This window comes from Leopardus geoffroyi, chromosome B1 (assembly GCF_018350155.1).
Source record: "Leopardus geoffroyi isolate Oge1 chromosome B1, O.geoffroyi_Oge1_pat1.0, whole genome shotgun sequence".
In the NCBI taxonomy this organism is placed as follows: domain Eukaryota; kingdom Metazoa; phylum Chordata; class Mammalia; order Carnivora; family Felidae; genus Leopardus; species Leopardus geoffroyi.
In genome coordinates, this window is record NC_059327.1 from 116,490,016 (window position 1) to 116,511,598 (window position 21,583).

The window sequence follows — 21,583 nt, forward strand, 5'->3', positions numbered from 1 at the left end:
GGCAGAGAGAGACAGAGCATGAACGGGGGAGGGTCAGAGAGAGGGAGACACAAAATCTGAAACAGGTTCCTGGCTCTGAGCTGTCAGCACAGAGCCTGAAGCGGGGCTCGAACCCATGGACCGTGAGATCGTGACCTGAGCCGAAGTTGGCCACTTAACCGACTGAGCCACCCAGGCGCCCTGTAGAAATTTTAAAAGACAGGGAAGATAGATCCAGATGTTCTAATATTTGTTATATAGTTGTATTAGAAACCAAGACTAAAGCCCTTGGTTTCAAAGAACCCACTAATTACCTTGCAGGGCAAATGGGAAAAAAAAAAATCACAACATACAACAACAAAAAAAACAACAACAAATACCTTGAAATCATATACTCTACTTTTAGAATAACCAATAATGAAATAATAAGTAACATTTATGGAGAACTTTTCAAGAATCAGGTACTTTTCTAATCTCTTTACATCTATTATTTTAGTCAATACTCACACCAGTCTCATAAAATTTAATTATCATCTTCAGTTTACAGATCAGGAAATTGAGGCACAAAGAAATTAAGCAACCTGTCCTAGTTACACAATAGTAAGTACTTGAGCAAATTTGTACCCATCAACTATATGCAAAGCTGTACTCTTAACTAACACACCAAGCTTCCTTCACTAAGCTCTGATGTCTTTATCACTGTTAATGAGAAAATCTTCAAATGTGTTGGAGAGAAAAGACATACTACCTACCAAGAATGAGATTGGCATTAAACTTCTTAGTAGCTTGGAAGTAAGAAAGCAGTGGCATAATGCCATCAAAGTGCTGAGAGAAGTAATTTGAATTTTGAATTCTTTAATTCACAAAATTAACATTCAGGAGTGGGAATGAAATAAAGGATATATACAAAAATTTGATAGCCATGAAGAAAAAAATCTATTGGTAGGGAAATAACCTGAGTCAGAGTCTGTATGCCTGAACAGGCAGAGTGTGCTCACTGTATTGCAAGTAATCAAATTGAACCGCTTCGTGTGTGTGTGTGTGTGTGTGTGTGTGTGTGTTCATCATACGTAGATAAATAGTAAGCACTTAGATTGAAAAGATATATTGGAGCCATATCCTAGAAGACTTTGATTGCTGAATTAAGAAGTTTATATTTAGTTATATACGGTATGGAGGACCATTTAAAGTTTTTAAATAAGATATTGATAAAGTAAAACCTGCATATCTAGAAGATTAATAAGATAGTAGTGTAAGAAATTGAGACAGGAATGGCAACTTTTTCTTTCAATGATCTCTCCACCTGTAGTTCTAATTTCATAAATGTTTAAGAAAGTTTTTGCTCTCTCTTAAAAAAGAACAGTTTTTTTTTTCTCCACATAAAGACCAAGGTATATTCTTAAGCCTTTTCTTCCTTTTTTAAAATGTTTATTTGTTTATTTTGAGAGAGAGAGAGAGTGCGCAAGCAGGGAAAGGGCAGAGAGAGAGGAGAGAGAGAATCCCAAACAGGCTCCTCACTCAGCGCTGAGCCCAATGTGGGGTTCAATCTCATGACTGTGAGATCATGACCTGAGCTGAAATCGATAGTCGGATGTTCAACCAACTGAGCTACCCAGGCACCCTGTAAGCCTTTCCCTCTAAGTCTACTTAAAGAATCCTATAAGTTTAATTTGTTTATGATAAAGGAAACATAATTACCAACATTTATGAAGGCATTTCTGTGTGCAATAAATGCCAAGCACTTTTTCATACATTGTATAATCCTCATTGCAACCTGTGTATCATATACAGTTAATATTCCAGTTTTATAAATGAGAAAAGTAAAACTTAAAGTGGTTGAGTAATTTGCCCAAGTTATATAACTTGTGGTTGAAAGTCCAATTTGGCACACAAATGCTCAACACATAATTGTTGAAGTTTTAAGTGATTTCAGACTATGTCAAGCAGCGCCCCCCCCACCTCCCCCCCCCCCCACACCCGGAAGCTGACTAATAAGAAAACAACTAAAATACAATGTATGTGTCTTAAAATAAATGTACCAGATGCTATGGGAGCACAAAGGATGGTTGTCTAATTCATTGTGGGAGGAAGGAATATCATGGAATGTTTCTTAATGGAGACAACAGATTACCTGGATTTCATATGATATATAAGTAAGAATTAGTTAGGTAAATGTAAGGATAATATGACTCTTTCCAAGGGACCATCTTGGTCTCTTAATCAAATAAGACTCCCTGTGTCCTGGAATCTCTCTAGACAACCAGGTATATGTAGGTCTCTAAAATGAGGAATGCTTCAGACCAAATAAGAATGTAATTGATCCTTAGATATGTGAAATGTTTAAATGTTAAACCAATGATTCTTCTTTAATGGAGCTAAGTCTAAAATCTAAAAGTCAAATAAAACCTCTGAAGAGAAAAAGAGGTACCTGAGAAAATCATTTTCAGCTCTGGGGAAAAAAAAATACCTTCCTGAAGAATGATGTAAATGTTAACACAAATTTCTTCAAATTTCTTTTCCTATTTTATTTAGGGAAGAAAATTATTTCAAAGCTTGGATATTTCTGAAAGACTAAAATTTTTGCTTACATTAGGTAAGTGTCTCACAATGGATTATTTTTCAAATATAAATATTATCCTTAGTGACTTTTAGTAAGCATACACAATAATGTGTTCTAAAATAGTGAATACACTGAAATATCCTGACTTTTTAAATTTTCTAATGATCAGTGGTAAGCATTAACAGTACAAACTTAAGAAGTGCTTTCTGAAATATTTTAGTGTTTTCCTTATTCATTATGGAATTATAATGTAGATAGATATTATCTTAGCTTCATGATCTAGCTAAGTAAACTAAGTTGTGAAATCAAAAAATGAGAATATAAAGTTATACTTCTCTGTAGCAATTTACCTTCTGATAATATATCTTAAATTTTGAGCTTTCTGTTTGATGAATCATGTGTGAATAATGACTGGGAAGAATGTTTATTTTTTCTTTTAACAAGCTCATTTATTTTACATGTATATGAGATCCTAATGTTTTAATTCAAGTTTACAAAAAATTATGTAATCTATTTTAAAGTGGAATAAATTAAGCATGTGTAGTAATAAAGGAGAGAAAAACAGTGGTAGAACACTTTATATGAAAGAGTGACAGATTACTGTCCAGGTTAATAGGGTTTGTAAGTAAGAATATATATATAGAAAAGTGTTAATAAATATTGAATAATAATGAATTATAAATATAACTGCATTAAATTTTATCATATTTACAACATTTAATTTAAACAATTGGTAATAAGACTATTAAAGAGTCTTAGAGATTTCTTAATATGGTCTACAAACTAAACTTATACTTTATTATTTTTTAATATATATTTAATGTTTATTTGTATTTTGAGAGAGAGCGGGAGCACACATGCAAATGGGGGAGGGGCAGAGAGAGAGGAAGAGAGAGAATCCCAAGCAGACTTCACCCTGACAGCATGGAGTCTGATGCAGGGCTGGATCCCACAGACTGAACTGTGAGATCATGACCTGAGTGAAATCAAGAGCCGGGCACTTAACTGACTGAGCCACTCAGGTGCCCTGAACTCTATTATTTTTTTTTTTTTTAAGTCCAGTGTAGTTAACATACAGTGTTAAACTGTTTCAGGTATACAATAGAGTGATTAAGCAATTCTGTATATTACTCAGTGCTCATCATGATAAATATACTCTTAATCCTTTTCCTCTGTTTTCATCCATCCTCCCACCTACCTCCCCTCTGGTAATTATCAGAGTTCAGTTCCCAGTTAATCTGATAGATAAGAAAAGCAGCATTAATTCCCCTCTGGGAACCATCAGTCTGTTCTCTATACTAAGAGTCTTCTGTTTTGTTTTACTTGTCTCTTTTTTTTCTTCATTTGTTTGGTTTCTTAAATTCTACATATGAGTGAAATCATGGTATTTGTCTTTCTCTGACTTGTTTCACATAGCATTGTATTCTCTAGATCCATCCACATTGTGGCAAATGGCAAGATTCCATTCTTTCTTATGGCTAAGTAATATTACATTGTGTATATATACACCACATCTTTGTTATCCATTCATTTATTGATGGACACTTGGGCTGCATCCATAATCTGGCTCTTATAAATAATACCGCAATAAGATAGGGCTGCATATATTTTTTTGAATTAGTGTTTTCATATTCTTTGGGTAAATGCCCAATACTGGGATTACTAAATCATATGGTACTTTTATTTTTAATTTTCTGAGAAACCTTCATGCTGTTTTCCACAGTGGCTCTACCAGTTTGCATTGCACCAACGGTGCACAAGAGTTCCTTTTTTCCACGTCTTTGCCAACACTTGTTGTTTCTTCTGATTTTGATTTTAGCCATTCTGACTGGTATGCAGTAATACCTCATTGTGGTTTTGCTTTGTATTTCCCTGATAACAGTGATATTGAGCATTTTTCTTGTGTCTCCGTTGGCCATCTGTATGTCTTCTTGAAGAAATGTCTGTTCATGTCTTCTCCCCAGTTTTCTAATTGGATTATTATTATTTTTTTTGTGTGTGTTGAATTGTATAAGTTCTTTTTTTAATTATTTTATTTTACTTAAATTCCAGGATAGTTAACATACAGGGTATATTAGTTTCAGGTGTACAATATAGTGATCCAAGATTTGTGTAAGTTCTTTATATGTTTTGGATACTAACCCTTTATCAGATAGATCATTTGCAAATGTCTTCACCCATTCAATAGATTGTCTTTTATTTTTGTTGATTACTTCCTTCACTGTGCAGAGCTTTTTATTTTAATGTAGTGTCCCAATAGTTTATTTTGGCTTTTGTTTCCCTTGCCTCAGGAGACATATCTAGAAAGATGTGCTTCAGCCGATGTCACAGAAATTCCTGCCTATCTTCTCTTCTATAATTTTTATGGTTTCAGGTCTCACATTTAGGTCATTAATCTGGTTTTAGTTTATTTTTCTATATGGTGTGAGAAAGTGGTCCCGTTTCATTCTTTTGCATTTAGCTGTCCAGTTTTCCCAACATTTTTTCCCATTTCATATTCTTGCCTCCTTTGTCAAATACTAATGGGCCATGTAAGCATGAGTTTATTTCTGGGCTCTCTATTCTTTTTCACTGATATGTGTCTGTTTTTGTGCCAGTATCATATTGTTTTGATTACTACAGCTTTGTTACTCCAAAAAAAAAAATGAAATCTTGAAATCTAGGATTATGACACCCCCTAGGTTTGTTCTTCTTTTTTCAGATTGTTTTGACTATTCAGGGTCTTTTGTAGCACCATACAGATTTTAGGATTATTTGTCCTAGTTCTGTGAAAAATGCTGTAGGTATTTTGATAGGGATTGTAAAAATTTGTACTATAAATCCTTAGAGATGTGTGTACGTTCTCCAAATTGTATATATACAAAAGAGTAATATGTGTGTGTGTATATATATATAAATATATATATATATACATATAAATATATATATACATATATATAAATATATAAATATACATACATATAAATATATATATTACATGTACAGGGAGAAGAGAGCAAGAGAGAGAGAACATGAGAATCTTCATTTTGAATCACTGCTTTATTTCACTTTTTAAGCTACTATCTTTCAGTATCTGTAATTCAGTTAATATTTAGTGTTTAAAGTATTTTTATCAAAACCTGTAAGGAAACATGTAAGGACAAAGTCACAAGCTTCTTAATATTCCAAGTTCCAAAACTGCATAACACATTTTTTAAAAAACTATCAGAGTTCAGTTCCCATTTAATCTGATAGATAAGAAAAGCAGCATTAATTCATACAATTTTTTTGTGTTATAGATTGCGTAGATGACACTATAATAGTTCTGGCTGAAGAACATGGTTGTCTGGACATTATAAAGGTTTGGCATTAATCTGTTATTGAAAATTGATGTATTCTGTATACTTGGGATCTAACAGAAAACTACTTTAAAGCTATATGTATTTCTTTTCAGATAATTTGCTTTTTTATAGAGTGACAATCTAATGTAAATTAGTATAAAGTCCAAATAAAGACAATTTAGAAAAACTCAAAGTGCTCTAGAATAGTAAACATTTGAGTAAAATGTATTTTTTAAATGGGTCATTTTAAATAATTCTTTTCTCTTTTTATTTACCAGGACCTTCCTGAAAATGTGATAGATCTTTTGAAGAAGTGTCTCACCTTCCACCCTTCCAAGAGGTTGATATTATTATTAAGACTTTGAGATTATACTGAGATCTTGAATATATAAATAGTTGTGGGTTTTTTCTTTCTTTTTCTTTTCTTTTCTTTTCTTTTTCTTTTTTTTTTTTTTTAAGAGAGAGAGAATGGGGAGGGAGAGAGAGAGAGGGAGAGAGATAGAGCAAATCTTAGGCAGGCTCCACACCCAGCACAGAGCCTGATGCAGGAGTCGATCTCATGAGTGTGAAATCATGACCTGAGCCAAAATCAAGAGTCGAACATTCAACCGACTGAGCCACCCAAATGCCCCTGATGTATAAGTAGTTGTGTTTTTTTATTAGTTATTATGCTAATGGATTAAATAAGAATATTTGCATACATATAGGAATACAAAATTGATATTAGTATCATAACTATTAGCTATGGCTCTAATGTATATTAATAAAAGGAGAAAAATTATTAGTTTAGATGATTATTAGCTTAGAATTTTAATTAAGATATTCAGTAAAGGAAGCACATAATAGTCAAAATAAAAGTAAAAAATGGAGAAGCTCGTATATAATCTTTGATAGATCATAAGGTACAAAAAGCACAATATGGGGGAAAATTCAGCATTTACTTATAGCCACTTTTTATATAAAAGTATACATCAAGATTCTGCTAAGGAGAGTTTTATTATTATTTTCCTTACTTATGATGTATTTAAGACTTTTAACTATTCCTTTAACTTTTTAAAACATCCTCTTGAATGTGTGCCATTATTCTAGCAGATTTTTAATGACTTCATTCATAGTCTGTGTTTTAAATTTTTCTCAAGGCCAACTGCAGATGAATTAATGCAGGACAAGGTATTCAGTGAAGTGTCACCTTTATATACTCCCTTTACCAAACCTGCCAGTCTGTTTTCATCTTCTCTAAGATGTGCTGATTTAACTCTGCCTGAGGATATCAGCCAACTGTGTAAAGGTAATGATAGATAAGACAGAAAATAATATAAGCCTTATTTTTAAAGGAAGTATCCTTACTGTATTTTCAGTTTTATGTTTATCAAATATATATATAATTATATATGTGTATATTATAGTTATATAACTGCTATTCATGTAGCATTTTTTTAAGTTTATTTATTTATTTTCAGAGAGAGAGAAAATGAGTGGAGCAGGGGCAGAGAAAGAGGGGGACAGAGGATCTGAAGCGGGCTCCGTGTTGACAGCAGAGAGCCCAATGCAGGGCTCAAATTCATGAACCATGAGATCATGACCTGAACTGAGGTCGGACACTTAAATGACTGAGCCACTCAGGCACCCCACCACCATATAACATTCATACCAAATGGAGAGGCAGATAAACATTTATTTACTATTATTAATAAGGGTCAGTATGAACATAGTACAGTGGAATCATATCCTGCTTGAGACATCAAGAAAAGCTCTTCAGAAGAGGCAGCTATTGCCTCAAGATACGAAGGATGGGATAGTTTGTGTTAGTTACCCACACAAGTTACCTTTTTTGGCCTGCATCCCTTTCCCACAGTACCCGATATATCTGATACATGTATGGAATATATATCCCATATATCTCTGATATAGAAGGTAAAAATTCCACTCTTCTTCTCAGAGTAATTGAATGTACATTCAATGTGTATATCCTCATTTCATCCTTTGTGCATTGTATAGTATGAATCTTCTAAAGGGAATCATACTGTGTTCTTCAATTAGTATTTGTTGAGAACGTAAGCTATTATTGCCTGTTGCCTTTTAATAAAAACAGAAAGTGTGAGAGATATGATTCTTTTCCATTTGCCATTAATAGATGTAAACAGTGATTACCTGGCAGAAAGATCTATTGAAGAAGTATATTACCTTTGGTGTTTAGCTGGAGGTGACTTGGAGAAGGAGCTTGTCAACAAGGAAATCATTCGATCCAAACCACCTATCTGCACACTTCCCAAGTAAGGAAAGAAAGCTTCTCTTGGAAATGAAAAAAATTTGATACTAACATTTTTTTTTAATTTGGGATTTTTTTTGGTAGACATTCCAGCTAAGTAATTATGAAAGCAATTGGAAGTCAATACCTTGTTTTCTTGACTGGAGCTTCTAATTGCAGAATTCCCATTAATATTTTATTATTTTTAATAAGTACTATTTTTAAAAAAATAATTTGCTATATGATCTCTTTGACATAACCCTATTATCCTAGAATATCTTGCAATAATTGATGTTCAATAAATGAAAAATGTAGACATCAGAAAGAATAGTAATATTCAAGGCTTAGATTCCACCTACATCTGCCTAAATAACCCAGAAAACCGCTGGAAGACTAGTAGAATGGACTCTCAGGAGCCAAGCATAGACAAGAGGCCCACGGAAGAGGGTAGGAAGGGCGGAGAGGCGGTGCATGCTACACGGACTGGCGGGAGGGAGCCAGGGCGGTGGAGGGGCAGCCCGCCGGGCAAGACGGAACCCCAAGTCTGGCTTGCAAAAGCAGAGGGGCTGGACTGGGTGAGTTCTGACAGCCAGCGGGACTTAACATCTGGAATATTGTAAGTGAACAGCCTTGCTCAGAGAGCAGGAGGGAGAGGTGTTGAGCCCCAGAAGACAGAGCTCAGTTTGTCAGGGAACAAAGGCGCTGGGAAGCGCCATCTCCCTCCCATACCCCAGCCAAAATCCCAGAGGGAACCAGTTACCGTCAACGAACGTGCTTGCACCACACAAACACCCAACACTGGGCTCCTGTGGATCCATCCCTCCGACGGGTCAGCCTGCCTCCCTCCCGGTGCTTCAGGGCCCCTTCTACAGGGGACCACCATGGGCAAAGTGACCTAAGCCTGCCCCTCCCGCCCCTGTGCACCTTGCCCATCCACCCTGGCTAATAGGCCAGTTCCCATCAAAGAAGCACCACAAGCCTGGCAGTGTGCAAGTAGCCCAGACAGGGGCCATACCACTCCACAGTGAGTCCTGCCGCTGGGAGAGGGGAAGATAAGGTACACACCAGTCTTTCTGTGGCCCCAGCGGTGGGCTGGGGACAGACATCAGGTCGGACTGCGGCCCCACCCACCAATACAAGTTACTCCAGACAGCACAGGGGAAGTGCCCTGCAGTTCTGCGCCACCCCAGGGACTATCCAAAATGACAAAACGGAAGAATTCTCCTCAAAAAAACTCCAGGAAGTAGAGACATCTAATGAATTGATCAAAAACGATTTAAGCAATATAACAGAACCTGAATTTACAATAATAGTCATAAAATTAATAGCTGGGCTTGAGAAAAGTATAGAGGACAGCAAAGAATCTATTGCTACAGAGATCAAGGGACTAAGAAATAGTCATGAGAGCTAAAAAAATGCTATAAATGAGGTGCAAAATAAAAATGGAGGCAACCGTGGCTCAGATTGAAGAGGCAGAGGAGAGAATAGGTGAATTAGAAGATAAAATTATGGAAAAAGAGGAAGCTGAGAAAAAGAGAGATAAAAAAAATCCAGGAGTTTGAGGGGAGGATTAGAGAACTAAGTGATGCAATGAAATGGAACAATATCCGTATAATAAGAATTCCAAAAGAGGAAGAGAGAGAGAGAAAGGGGCTGAAGGTGTACTTGAACAAATCATAGATGAGAACTTCCCTGATCTGGGGAAGGAAAAAGGCATTGAAATCCAAGAGGCACAGAGAACTCCCTTCAGACGTAACTTGAATCCATCTTCTGCACGGCATATCATAGTGAAACTGGCAAGATACAAGGATAAAGAGAAAATTCTGAAAGCAGCTAGGGATAAACACGCTCTAACGTATAAAGGGAGACCGATAAAACTAGTGACAGACCTATCTACTGAAACTTGGCAGGCCAGAAAGGAATGGCAGGAAATCTCCAATGTGATGAACACAAAAATATGCAGCCGAGAATCCTTTACCCAGCAAATCTGTCATCTAGAATAGAAGGAGAGCTAGAGGTCTTCCCAAACAAACAAAAACTGAAGGAATTCGTCACCACTAAACCAGCCCTACAAGAGATCCTCAGGGGGATCCTGTGAGACAAAGTACCAGAGACATCGCTACAAGCATGAAACCTACAGACATCACAATGACTCTAAACCCATATCTTTCTATAATAACACTGAATGTAAATGGACTAAATGTGCCAACCAAAAGACATAGGGTATCAGAATGGATAAAAAAAACAAGACCCATCTGTTTGCTGTCTACAAGAGACTCAGTTTAGACCTGAGGACACCTTCAGATTAAAGTGAGGGGATGGAGAACTATCTATCATGCTACTGGAAGTCAAAAGAAAGCTGGAATAGCCATACCTATATCAGACAAAAGACTTTAAATTAAAGGCTGTAACAAGAGATGAAGAAGGGCATTATAGAATAATTACAGGGTCTATCCATCAAGAAGAACTAACAATTATAAATGTCTATGCGCCAAATACGGGAGCCCCCAAATATATAAAACAATTACTCACAAACATAAGCAACCTTATTGATAAGAATGTGGTAATTGCAGGGGACTTTAACACCCCACTTACAGAAATGGATAGATCATCTAGACACACGGTCAATAAAGAAACAAGGGCCCTGAATGAGACATTGGATCAGATGGGCTTGACAGATATATTTAGAACTCTGCATCCCAAAGCAACAGAATATACTTTCTTCTCAAGTGCACATGGAACTTTCTCCAAGATAGATCACATACTGGGTCACAAAACAGCCCTTCATAAGTACACAAGAATTGAAATTCTACCAAGCATACTTTCAGACCACAATGCTACGAAGCTTGAAATCAACCACAGGAAAAAGTCTGGAAAACCTCCAAAAGCATGGAGGTTAAAGAACACCCTACTAAAGAATGAATGGGTCAACCAGGCAATTAGAGAAGAAATTAAAAAAATATATGGAAACAAACGAAAATGAAAATACAACAATCCAAACGCTTTGGGATGCAGCAAAGGCAGTCCTGAGAGGAAAATACATTGCAATCCAGGCCTATCTCAAGAAACAAGAAAAACCCCAAATACAAAATCTAACAGCACACCTAAAGGAAATAGAAGCAGAGCAGCAAAGACACCCCAAACCCAGCAGAAGAAGAGAAATAATAAAGATCAGAGCAGAAATAAACAATATAGAATCTAAAAAAACTGTAGAGCAGATCAACGAAACCAAGTGTTGTTTTTTTGAAAAGATAAACAAAATTGATAAATCTCTAGTCAGGCTTCTCAAAAAGAAAAGGGAGATGAGCCAAATAGATAAAATCATGAATGGAAATGGAATTATTACAACCAATCCCTCAGAAATACAAGCAGTTATCAGGGAATACTATGAAATATCATATGCCAACAAACCGGACAACCTGGAAGAAATGGACAAATTCCTAAACATCCACACACTTCCAAAACTCAAACAGGAGGAAATAGAAAACTTGACCAGACCCATAACTGGCAAAGAAATTGAATCAGTTATCAAAAATCTCCCAACAAATAAGAGTCCAGGACCAGATGGCTTCCCTGGGGAATTCTACCAGACATTTAAAGCAGAGATAATACCTATCCTTCTCAAGCTATTCCAAAAAATAGTAAGGGAAGGAAAACTTCCAGACTCATTCTATGAAGCCAGTATTACTTTGCTTCCTAAACCAGACAGAGACCCAGTAAAAAAAAAAAAAAAAAAAAAAAAAAAGAACTCCAGGCCAATATCCTGATGAATATGGATGCAAAAATTCTCAGTAAGATACTAGAAAATCAAATTCACCAGCGTATAAAAAGAATTATTCACCATGATCAAGTGGGATTCATTCCTGGGCTGCAGGGCTGCTTCAACATTCACAAATCAATCAATGTGATACATCCCATCAATAAAAAAGATAAGAACCATATGATCCTGTCAATCGATGTAGAAAAAGCATTTGACAAAATTCAGCATGCTTTCTTAATAAAAGCCCTCGTGAAAGTTGAGATAGGAGGAACATACTTAAACATCATAAAAGCCATTTATGGAAAGCCCACAGCGAATATCATCCTCAATGGGGAAAAACTGAGAGCTTTCCCCCTGAGATCAGGAACATGACAGGGATGTCTACTCTCACCGCTGTTGTTTAACATAGTGTTGGAAGTGCTAGCATCAGCAAACAGACAACAAAAGGAAATCAAAGGCATCAAAATTGGCAAAGATGAAGTCAAGGTTTCACTTTTCGCAGATGGCATGATACTATACATGGAAAACTTGATAGACTCCACCAAAAGTCTGCTAGAACTCATACATGATTTCAGCAAAGTCGCAGGATACAAAATCCATGTACAGAAATCAGTTGCATTCTTATACACTAATAATGAAGCAACAGAAAGACAAAGAAAGAAACTGGTCCCATTCACAATTGCACCAAGAAGCATAAAATACCTAGGAATAAACCTAACCGAAGATGTAAAAGATCTGTATGCTGAAAACTATAGAAAGCTTATGAAATAAATTGAAGATATAAAGAAATGGAAAAACATTCCGTGCTCATGGGTTGGAAGAATAAATCTTGTTAAAATGTCAATACCACCAAAGCTATCTACACATTCAATGCAATCCCAATCAAAATTGCACCAGCATTCTTCTCGAAGCTAGAACAAGCAATCCTAAAATTTGTATGGAACCATAAAAGACCCCGATTAGCCAAAGTAATTTTGAAGAAGACCAAAGCGGGAGGCATCACAATCCCAGACTTTAGCCTCTACTACAAAGCTGTCATCATCAAGACAGCATGGTATTGGCACAAAAAGAGACACATAGACCAATGGAATAGAATAGAAACCCCAGAACTAGACCCACAAAAGTATGGCCAACTAATCTTTGACAAAGCAGGAAAGAATATCCAATGGAAAAAAGACAGTCTTTTTAACAAATGGTGCTGGGAAAACTGGACAGCAACATGCTGAAAGATGAAACTAGACCACTTTCTTACAGCATTCACAAAATAAACTCAAGATGGATGAAGGACCTGAGTGTGAGACAGGAAACCATCAAAACCCTAGAGGAGAAAACAGGAAGAAATCCCTCTGAGCTCAGCGGCAGCAATTTCTTACTTGACACATCCCCAAAGGCAAGGGAATTAAAAGCAAAAATGAACTATTGGGACCTCATGAAGATAAAAAGCTTCTGCACAGCAAAGGAAACAGGCAACAAAACTAAAAGGCAACCAACAGAATGGGAAAAGATATTTGCAAATGACCTATCAGATAAAGGGCTAGTATCCAAAATCTATAAAGAACTCACCAAACTCTACACCTGAAAAACAAATCATCCAGTGACAACATGGGCAGAAGACGTGAATAGACACTTTTCTAAAGAAGACATCCAGATGGCCAACAGGCACATGAAAAGATGCTCAACATCGCTCCTCATCAGGGAAATACAAATCAAAACCACACTCAGATAACCACCTCACACCAGTCAGAATGGCTAAAATGAACAAATCAGGAGGCTATTGATGCTGGAGAGGATATGGAGAAACGGGAACCCTCTTGCACTGTTGGTGGGAATGCAAACTGGTGCAGCCGATCTGGAAAACAGTGTGGAGGTTCCTCAAAAAATTAAAAATAGGTCTACTCTATGACCCGCAATAGCACTGCTAAGAATTTATCCAAGGGATACAGGAGTGCTGATGCATAGGGGCACTTGCACCCCAATGTTTATAGCACTTTCTACAATAGCCAAATTATGGAAAGAGCCTAAATGTCCATCAACTGATGAATGGATAAAGAAATTGTGGTTTATATATACACAATGGAATACTACGTGGCAATGAGAAAAAATGAAATATGGCCTTTTGTAGCAACGTGGATGGAACTGGAGAGTGTGATGCTAAGTGAAATAAGCCGTACAGAGAAAGACAGATACCATATGGTTTCACTCTTATGTGGATCCTGAGAAACTTGGCAGGAACCCATGGGGGAGGGGGAGGAAAAAAGAAAAAAAGATGTTAGAGATGGAGGGAGCCAAAACATAAGAGACTCCTAAAAACTGAGAACAGAGGGTTGATGGGGGGTGGGAGGGAGGAGAGTGTGGGTGATGGGTATTGAGGAGGGCACCTGTTGGGATGAGCACTGGGTGTTGTATGCAAACCAATTTGACAATAAATTTCATATTTTAAAAAAAATGATAAAAAAGAATAGTAATATTCAAGAGAGTTAATAAATATGAGTAACTTTTTTATTTCCAATTACATTTGTAAATGTAAATGTACTCTATGGCTTTGTTGCTTGTCCTAGAAATCAGCATGGTGCTAAATCACTGTTGAGAAAACTGCAGAACTGCATAATATCTTGGACATCATCATATAAATTAGATTGAAAGTTAAATTAACAGTAGAACTCTAAGAACCAAAGTTGTTACTGTTCCATTGCTCTTTATATTTATTCATAAAGATGTGAACCTCAATCTCCTGAGTTTACACCAGTGCTTTAAATTTTAATTTTACATTTTAGGACTAGATTTGTTCATTGTAGGTAACAAGGAAAATCGCCTGCTGGGCATATTTTCTTCACATGTTAAATTTTTAGGTTATTTGAATAGATCACTGGTTCTCTACTTTTTCTCCCTCTTAAACTGATTTTTAAGTCAGTTATATTTCTCACACATTGAATTAAGCAGAACACCAGAATATAAGATGATGGAAATTCCAAGTATATGTAAATTCTCAAAATTAATTCTCTGAAATCCTAAAAAAATTTTATGCATTTATTATTCACTATCCTTTTTCTCGAGAATTTACTATTGTGATATTTCTTCTTTTATCATTTTTCACTCATATAAACTTCCTCAGTAGCACATATAAATAGTATCAAGAGAGTAATTTTAGCATTGAATCTGCATGAACGAAGAGGATAAATCCTACTCTTGTGTTCCTAAAATGCTTTATATTTGTATACTATATTCAGACCAAGTCAACTTATATTTAAAAAGAATTGTTGGGTAAAATTTCAACCAGCAATTACATATTTTTAATTAACCCATTAAGTCTAAAATTTATTTATTTTTTTAATGAGGGATTGATTTAGAATAAATTTTATTTTGCAGAAGAAACAATAAATCAGATTTTGTGTGCTCATTAAGATAATGATCTTTTTTAATCTCCTTTCAGTTTTCTCTTTGAAGATGGTGAAAGCTTTGGGCAAGGTCGAGACAGAAGCTCACTGTTGGATGACACCACTGTGACGTTGTCATTATGCCAGCTAAGGAATGTAAGAATGGTGTTTTGACAAATCTGCCTCAGATTTTTTTTTAATGAAACCTTACACATGAACCCTTGAATGCCTCCCTAATCTCATAAAATATGTCAGAATTTCTTCAAGGTATGTGCCCTGGAGTGACATTGTTGGGAAATAGGATCTATGCATCATCAGCTTTATGTATGTTGTCTGATCATTCACAAAAGTAGTTGTATCTGTTTATCTTTTTACCATCATTGAATAAGATTTCTCATTTTCCATATACATGATAACACATGGTATTATCAAATATTTAAAAAAATTATTGCTCTAGGCGTGCCTGGGTGGCTCAGTTGGTTAAGCATATGACTCTTGATTTGAGCTCAGGTCATGATCTCACAGTTCATGAGATTGAGCCCCACATCGGTCTCTGCACTGACAGAGACAGAGCCTGCTTGGGATTCCGTCTCTGTCCCACCCTCCCCCACCACACACACACACCTCTCTCAAAGTAAACAAACATTTTTTTAAAATTGTTGTTGTAAAAGGTGTAGAATAGTAAATTTCTAAAATACTAATTTTAATTCCCTGATTTTAATGCACTTATGAGTCTCTTCATATTTCTTAGCATCCTGCTTACCTCTTCTATACTACATTACTAGTTCATATCTTTTGTCAATTTTTTTACTGAGTGATTTCTTATTGATTTGAGGACTTTGAAATATATATTCCAAATATGGAGTTTTTGTTGGCTATATGTAGTGCATAGATCTTCAAATCTGTGGCTCTTCCTTTACCTTTTGATGGTGTGCTTTATATGATATTCCTAGGTGTAGATTTTCTTTTGGTATTTATCCTGCTTGATGTTCTAAGTTTCCTGGATCTTTGTTATTTGATGTCTTTAATTTTGAAAACTTCTGTCATTATTATTTCAAATATTTCTTCTGTTTCTTTCTTTCTCCTTCTTCTGATGTTTCTATAACACCTAGGTTACATCTTTTGATTCTTTATTAGAATTTTTACCTCTATGCTTATATTACCCACCTGTTCTTACATGTTGTCCACTTTTTTCCGTAGAGCCCTTAGCATATTAATCATAGTTATTTTAAATTTCTGGCCTGATAATTCCAAACTCTCTCCCATAGCTGAAGCTGGTTCTGGAGCTTGCTTTATTTCTTCAGAGTGTCTTTTTCATATTTTAGCATGCCCTGCAATTTTTTGTTGAAACCTTGACATAATTTTCCAGTAAAAGAAACTGTGGTATATAGGTGTTAGCTCAAGATGTCATGTTTATCTAGCTGTTTATTATTTGTGTAGCTTTTTTGTCAGAATCTAAAATTTCCTCAGCTACCCTTGTTCTTGTTCCACTTGGTGTCTTTGGGTTTCCCTAGAGACTTTTTAAAATGGGGTCTGAGGCCTTTTCTTTCAGCTGGAATTCCCTTTTACATAGGAGCTCTATTGACATGGAAGTAAAGAAGGGAAGGGAAGGGAAAGAGTTCTATAATCCTATGATTAGGCCTCAGCCTTTTAGTGAACCTGTGTCTCTGGCCATGACCTTCGCATACACTTCTCAGCTTCCTTCCTTACCCTATTAGGAGAGAAAAGATGGCTAAAGGGAGTTAGAATTGGGTATTCTTCCCCACATCAATGACTGGAGATGGCTAAAGTTGGATATACCCAACGACCACAGTTTTTTCTTTACTTGAATATAGCAGGGTCTCCTCTAGTCTGGCTCCCTGTTAATCAGGTGTCCAAGTCTTTGTCCCATTGTGCTCTAAAACCCCAGGCCACAATTATCAATACACTTTATTGATAGCTTATAACTTTTCTCTCTAAGCCCAGGTTTGGGTCTATCACTGCATTTTTCTTACATTTTTAGGCTTTTCCTGTCATTTAGTATTTTAGAAATTATATAGTAGGAGAGAATTAGAATCTCTTATTTTCCATGATGCAAGGAATAGAAAATTTAAATATATAATTACTACTACTTGATACACTAAACTTATCATCTCTTTAAAGAAGAATGTATATAGTGGGTTAAGTAAATAGCAGTACAAAGCAACAAACAATAAACTACATCCAAATGTATGTTTTCAACTGACTTGATTTTACTCTTAGTTTGTTTATTTTTTAAGGTTTTTATTTAAATTCTAATTTGTTAACATATACTGTAATACTGGTTTCAAGAGTAGAATTTCATGATTCATCACTTACATATAATGCCCAGTGCTCATCATCACAAGTGCTTCCTTAATGCCCATCACCCATCTAGCCCATCTCCCCACCCACCTCACTCCACCAACCCTGTTTGTTCTCTGTCATTAAAAGTCTCTTATGGTTTGCTTCTCTCTTTCTTTTTTTTCCCCTTCCCACATGTTCTTCTGCTTTGTTTCTTAAATTCTACATATGAATGAAATCATATGGTATTTGTCTTTCTCTGATGGACTTATTTCACTAAGCATAATGCACTCTAGCTGCATCCAGGCATTGCAAATGGCGAGATTCCATTCTTTTTAATGGTTGAGTAATATTCCATTGTATATATTGTTTCTTTAATTTAAATATAACCCAAAGTAGGGGCACCTGAATGGCTCAGTCTGATTTCGGCTCAGATCATGATCTCACAGTTTGTGAGTTCAAGCCCCACATCAGGCTCTGTGCTGACAGCTCCGAGCCTGAAGCCTGCTTCAGATTCTATGTCTCCCTCACTCTCTGCCCCTCCCTGACTCATGCTCTGTCTCTCTCTCAAAAAATAAATAAACATTAAAAAAAGTTTTTAAAAAGATTTAAATATAACCCAAACTATGTAAACGTAAGTTAAATGAATACAAGATTTCAATTTTACTTTCTCAATTGCCTTATATTTCCACTTTTGAAATTTAAAATACTTTTTTTCTGTAATTATTAATCAAAACGAGAGAGAGAGGAAGAGAGAGAAAGTTACTTTTGGGTTGAGCTTCCAGGTGTCCACAAGGTTCTCTGAGTTCTCTCCCAAGTGTATATGCAATTCAAAATGTCACACCCATTCCCCAAAACTAAGCCCTCCAACCCCCAGCAACCCCTGAGTCTTCTTTGACGTGGACATTGGAGGGCAGTGAGTTGGTTGAATTGTCTTAGAATTGTTTGCAGATGTTGTACCCAAAACTGTAGAAAATTTCTGTGCATTGTGTAGAGAAGAAAAAGGCATTGGACTCACCACCGGAAACCTCTCCATTTCAAGGATGCCCTTTTCATCGAATTATTAAGAAATTTATGATTCAGGGTAGAGACTTCTCAAAACAAAATGGGACAGGTGGAGAAAATATTGATGGGACAGGTGGAGGATGAAAATTTCTCTTACAAGCTTAACCAGGAAGGTTTATTAAGCATGGCAAATGTGGGCTGCGATACAAATGGTTCTCAGTTCTTATCACAACAGATCCCACTCCTCATTTGGAAGGAAACATGTGGTATTTGATCAAGTAATTAAAGAAATGGGTGTGGCAAGGATACTGGAAAATGTAGAAGTGAAAGGTAAAAAACCTGCCAAGTTGTGTGTTACTACAGAATGTGGGGAATTGAAGGAGGGGAATGATTGGGACGTATTCCCAATAGATGTTCTGGTGACAGTCATCCAGATTTCCCTGAGGATGCAGATAGAGACTTAAAAGATATAGATAAAATTTTACTAATAACAGAAAACTTAAAAAAAAATATTATAAATACTTTTTTCAAATCCCAGAACTGGGAGATGGCCACTAAGAAAACACAAAAGTTTTAAGATATGTGAAACGTTCATGGCTGTTACTAAGAAAGCAGGTAGATCGAAGCTGCAACCTATACCTTTAAATTGCATGCCGAACATTGGTGCTTATAAACTGAAGATGTCAAATTGGCAGGGAGCAATTGACAATTACTTGGAAGCTCTTGAACTAGACCCATTGAATACTAAAGCATTGTACTGTAGAGCTCAAGGATGACAAGGATTAAAAGAATACCATCAAGCATTGGCTGAACTTAAGAAAGCTCAGGAGACAGCACCAGAAGATAAAGTCATCCAGGCAGAATTGCTGAAAGTCAGACAAGATAAAGGCACAGAAAGATAAAGAGAAGACAGCATAGGGGCACCTAGGTGGCTCAGTTGGTTGACTGTCTGACTTCAGCTCAGGTCATGATCTCTCCGTTTGTGAGTTTGAGTCCCACGTCAGGCTCTGCACTGACATCTCAGAGCTGGAGCCTGCTTCGGATTCGGTGTCTCTCTTTCTGTCTCTGTCCTTCCCCACTTGTGCTCTCTCTATCAAAAGTAAATAAATAAACATTAAAATTAAAAAAAAAAAGAAGACAGCATATGCAAAAATGTTTGCCTAATAGTAAATTGTTTTACTTAAATATGCACTGATTCTATAAAGGCAATAAAAAAAATGTAAAGGTTTTTGTCACATCTCTGATGTGTTTCTTTGATACTTCCATTTCCCATTGTTCACAGTTTAGGGATACTGAAAAGGGTTCACTCCAAATAAAATAGTATTACAAAAAAAGTTATTTATGTTTCTGATTTTTAAAATAATATGGAGACCAAATAACAATTTTTACCTTAGACTTTCCTGTATTTTTCTCTTAAGTACAAATTTTTGGTACCAAAAAAAGCAGAAGAGACACTTAAAATCTATGATTTTTAGGACAGTATAATCCAAACTTTAAAACAATGTGCATATTAGTGCAGCAAAATTTGGGAAAATCTTATTCTTCTACTTAGTATCAAAATCCATGAAAGAGATACCTAAAATTTAGAGGCAAAATGGGATAAAATCTATGGCACATCAGAACTGAGAGAAAAGCCAGGCATAAATTCCTTGTTTGCCAGGTTCTTAGTTGTGGGTAAAAGATTTTTCTTTGGCTTTAAAAAATTCTGAGAATAACTCACATGGGTGAGTGCACAATAACTCTAATCACTGGAAGATCAATGCTGCCTACACACAGAGCTTGAACTTCTGTGTCAGTCCCCACAGGAACAGGTACTCGGCCCTCAAGTTGGACATTGGACTGAAGAACAGAGCAGCAGGCAAGACAGCATTAACTTTAATCACCCTACTTAGGATGTGTCTAAGATTTTACTTTACTACTGCCTGCCTTCTTATGTTTTTAAAGAACATCTATAATCCTGGCAATATTATTATTTGGAATAACAGTTATTATAATAAGTTTGTGAAAAAAATAAGAAAATTGAAATTTGCCAGTTGATTTACCAGCTATTTGAATCATGCACATTCAAAGTATGATGTAAGAAATTCTTTTGAATCCTTTTTATTATCACCTTTTGTCTTAGTTTGTGTCAATATCAAAGCAAAAATAAATCTGACTTCAGTTTTAAATTAAGGGGTATGTATTAAAAGGTACCTTTTTTTTACATAATATTCATATGATTTAAAAATGTCTCCATTTATTCAGTTTTATACTAATGTTAGTAATTCTGCATTGTGTTTGGAAAACTGTCATAATCAGTGTCTAACATTTATAAGAAATTCCCAAGGTAAAAAATCAAAAACAAAGAATATTCTTCACAGCTAAACTCACTAGAGGCTTGGTATAGTTGCATGTTTATGATAGGAATGAATTTTAGATTCTGTTTTACAGTTTTTTGGTATCTTCATAAATATCTAACTTTTACATATTTTTTAAAAATAAAGAATAGTGTTTCTGTCTCAGATCTTAAATATCATAAATATTTTCTCTTTAAATTCAGAGATTAAAAGATGTTGGTGGAGAAGCATTTTACCCACTACTTGAAGATGAGTGAGTATATATATATATTCTTTTACCATTATTTTTCTTTTCTGTTTATATTAAATTGATAAGAAGCTTGCACATTTTCTTTGAAAATTATTTCCTAAATAGAGTACAAAAATGTGGTGTTTTGTTTTTTTTAATTTTATAACTTTGGTCAGTTTTTCTGCTTTTGTTTCTCTTTTATAGCCAGTCTAATTTACCTCATTCAAACAGCAATAATGAGTTGTCTGCAGCTGCCACTCTCCCTTTAATCATCAGAGAGAGGGACACAGAGTACCAACTAAACAGAATCATTCTCTTTGACAGGCTGCTAAAGGTAGGGATTCAAAAGTGTAAAGAGCCCATATACAATCTTTATTTTTAATTTCATTAATAATTCTTAGGGAATCTCAAGGTCATGAGAACACTAATTTTTATGACCTATCTTATATGCTTAACTTTAATACTAAAAAT

General features: G+C 35.6%; 1 protein-coding gene and 1 pseudogene across 9 annotated transcripts in view; both read left to right on the forward strand.

Moving 5' to 3' along the window:
* TBCK (TBC1 domain containing kinase) overlaps positions 1 to 21,583 on the forward strand; it is a 220,534-nt gene that overhangs the window by 72,709 nt on the left and 126,242 nt on the right. For all 9 annotated transcript variants that reach the window (XR_006710750.1, XM_045471153.1, XM_045471148.1 and 6 more), the window contains 8 exons: positions 2,512 to 2,572; positions 5,818 to 5,879; positions 6,138 to 6,199; positions 6,999 to 7,147; positions 7,994 to 8,132; positions 15,298 to 15,397; positions 21,087 to 21,136; positions 21,317 to 21,446. Coding sequence is in view for 8 of the 9 variants with exons in the window: in XM_045471153.1 (XP_045327109.1) it covers positions 2,512 to 2,572; positions 5,818 to 5,879; positions 6,138 to 6,199; positions 6,999 to 7,147; positions 7,994 to 8,132; positions 15,298 to 15,397; positions 21,087 to 21,136; positions 21,317 to 21,446 (753 nt within the window). In the remaining variant the exon portion in view is untranslated. The remainder of the gene's footprint in view (positions 1 to 2,511; positions 2,573 to 5,817; positions 5,880 to 6,137; positions 6,200 to 6,998; positions 7,148 to 7,993; positions 8,133 to 15,297; positions 15,398 to 21,086; positions 21,137 to 21,316; positions 21,447 to 21,583) is intronic.
* On the forward strand, positions 18,083 to 19,423 carry LOC123594429 (annotated as a pseudogene).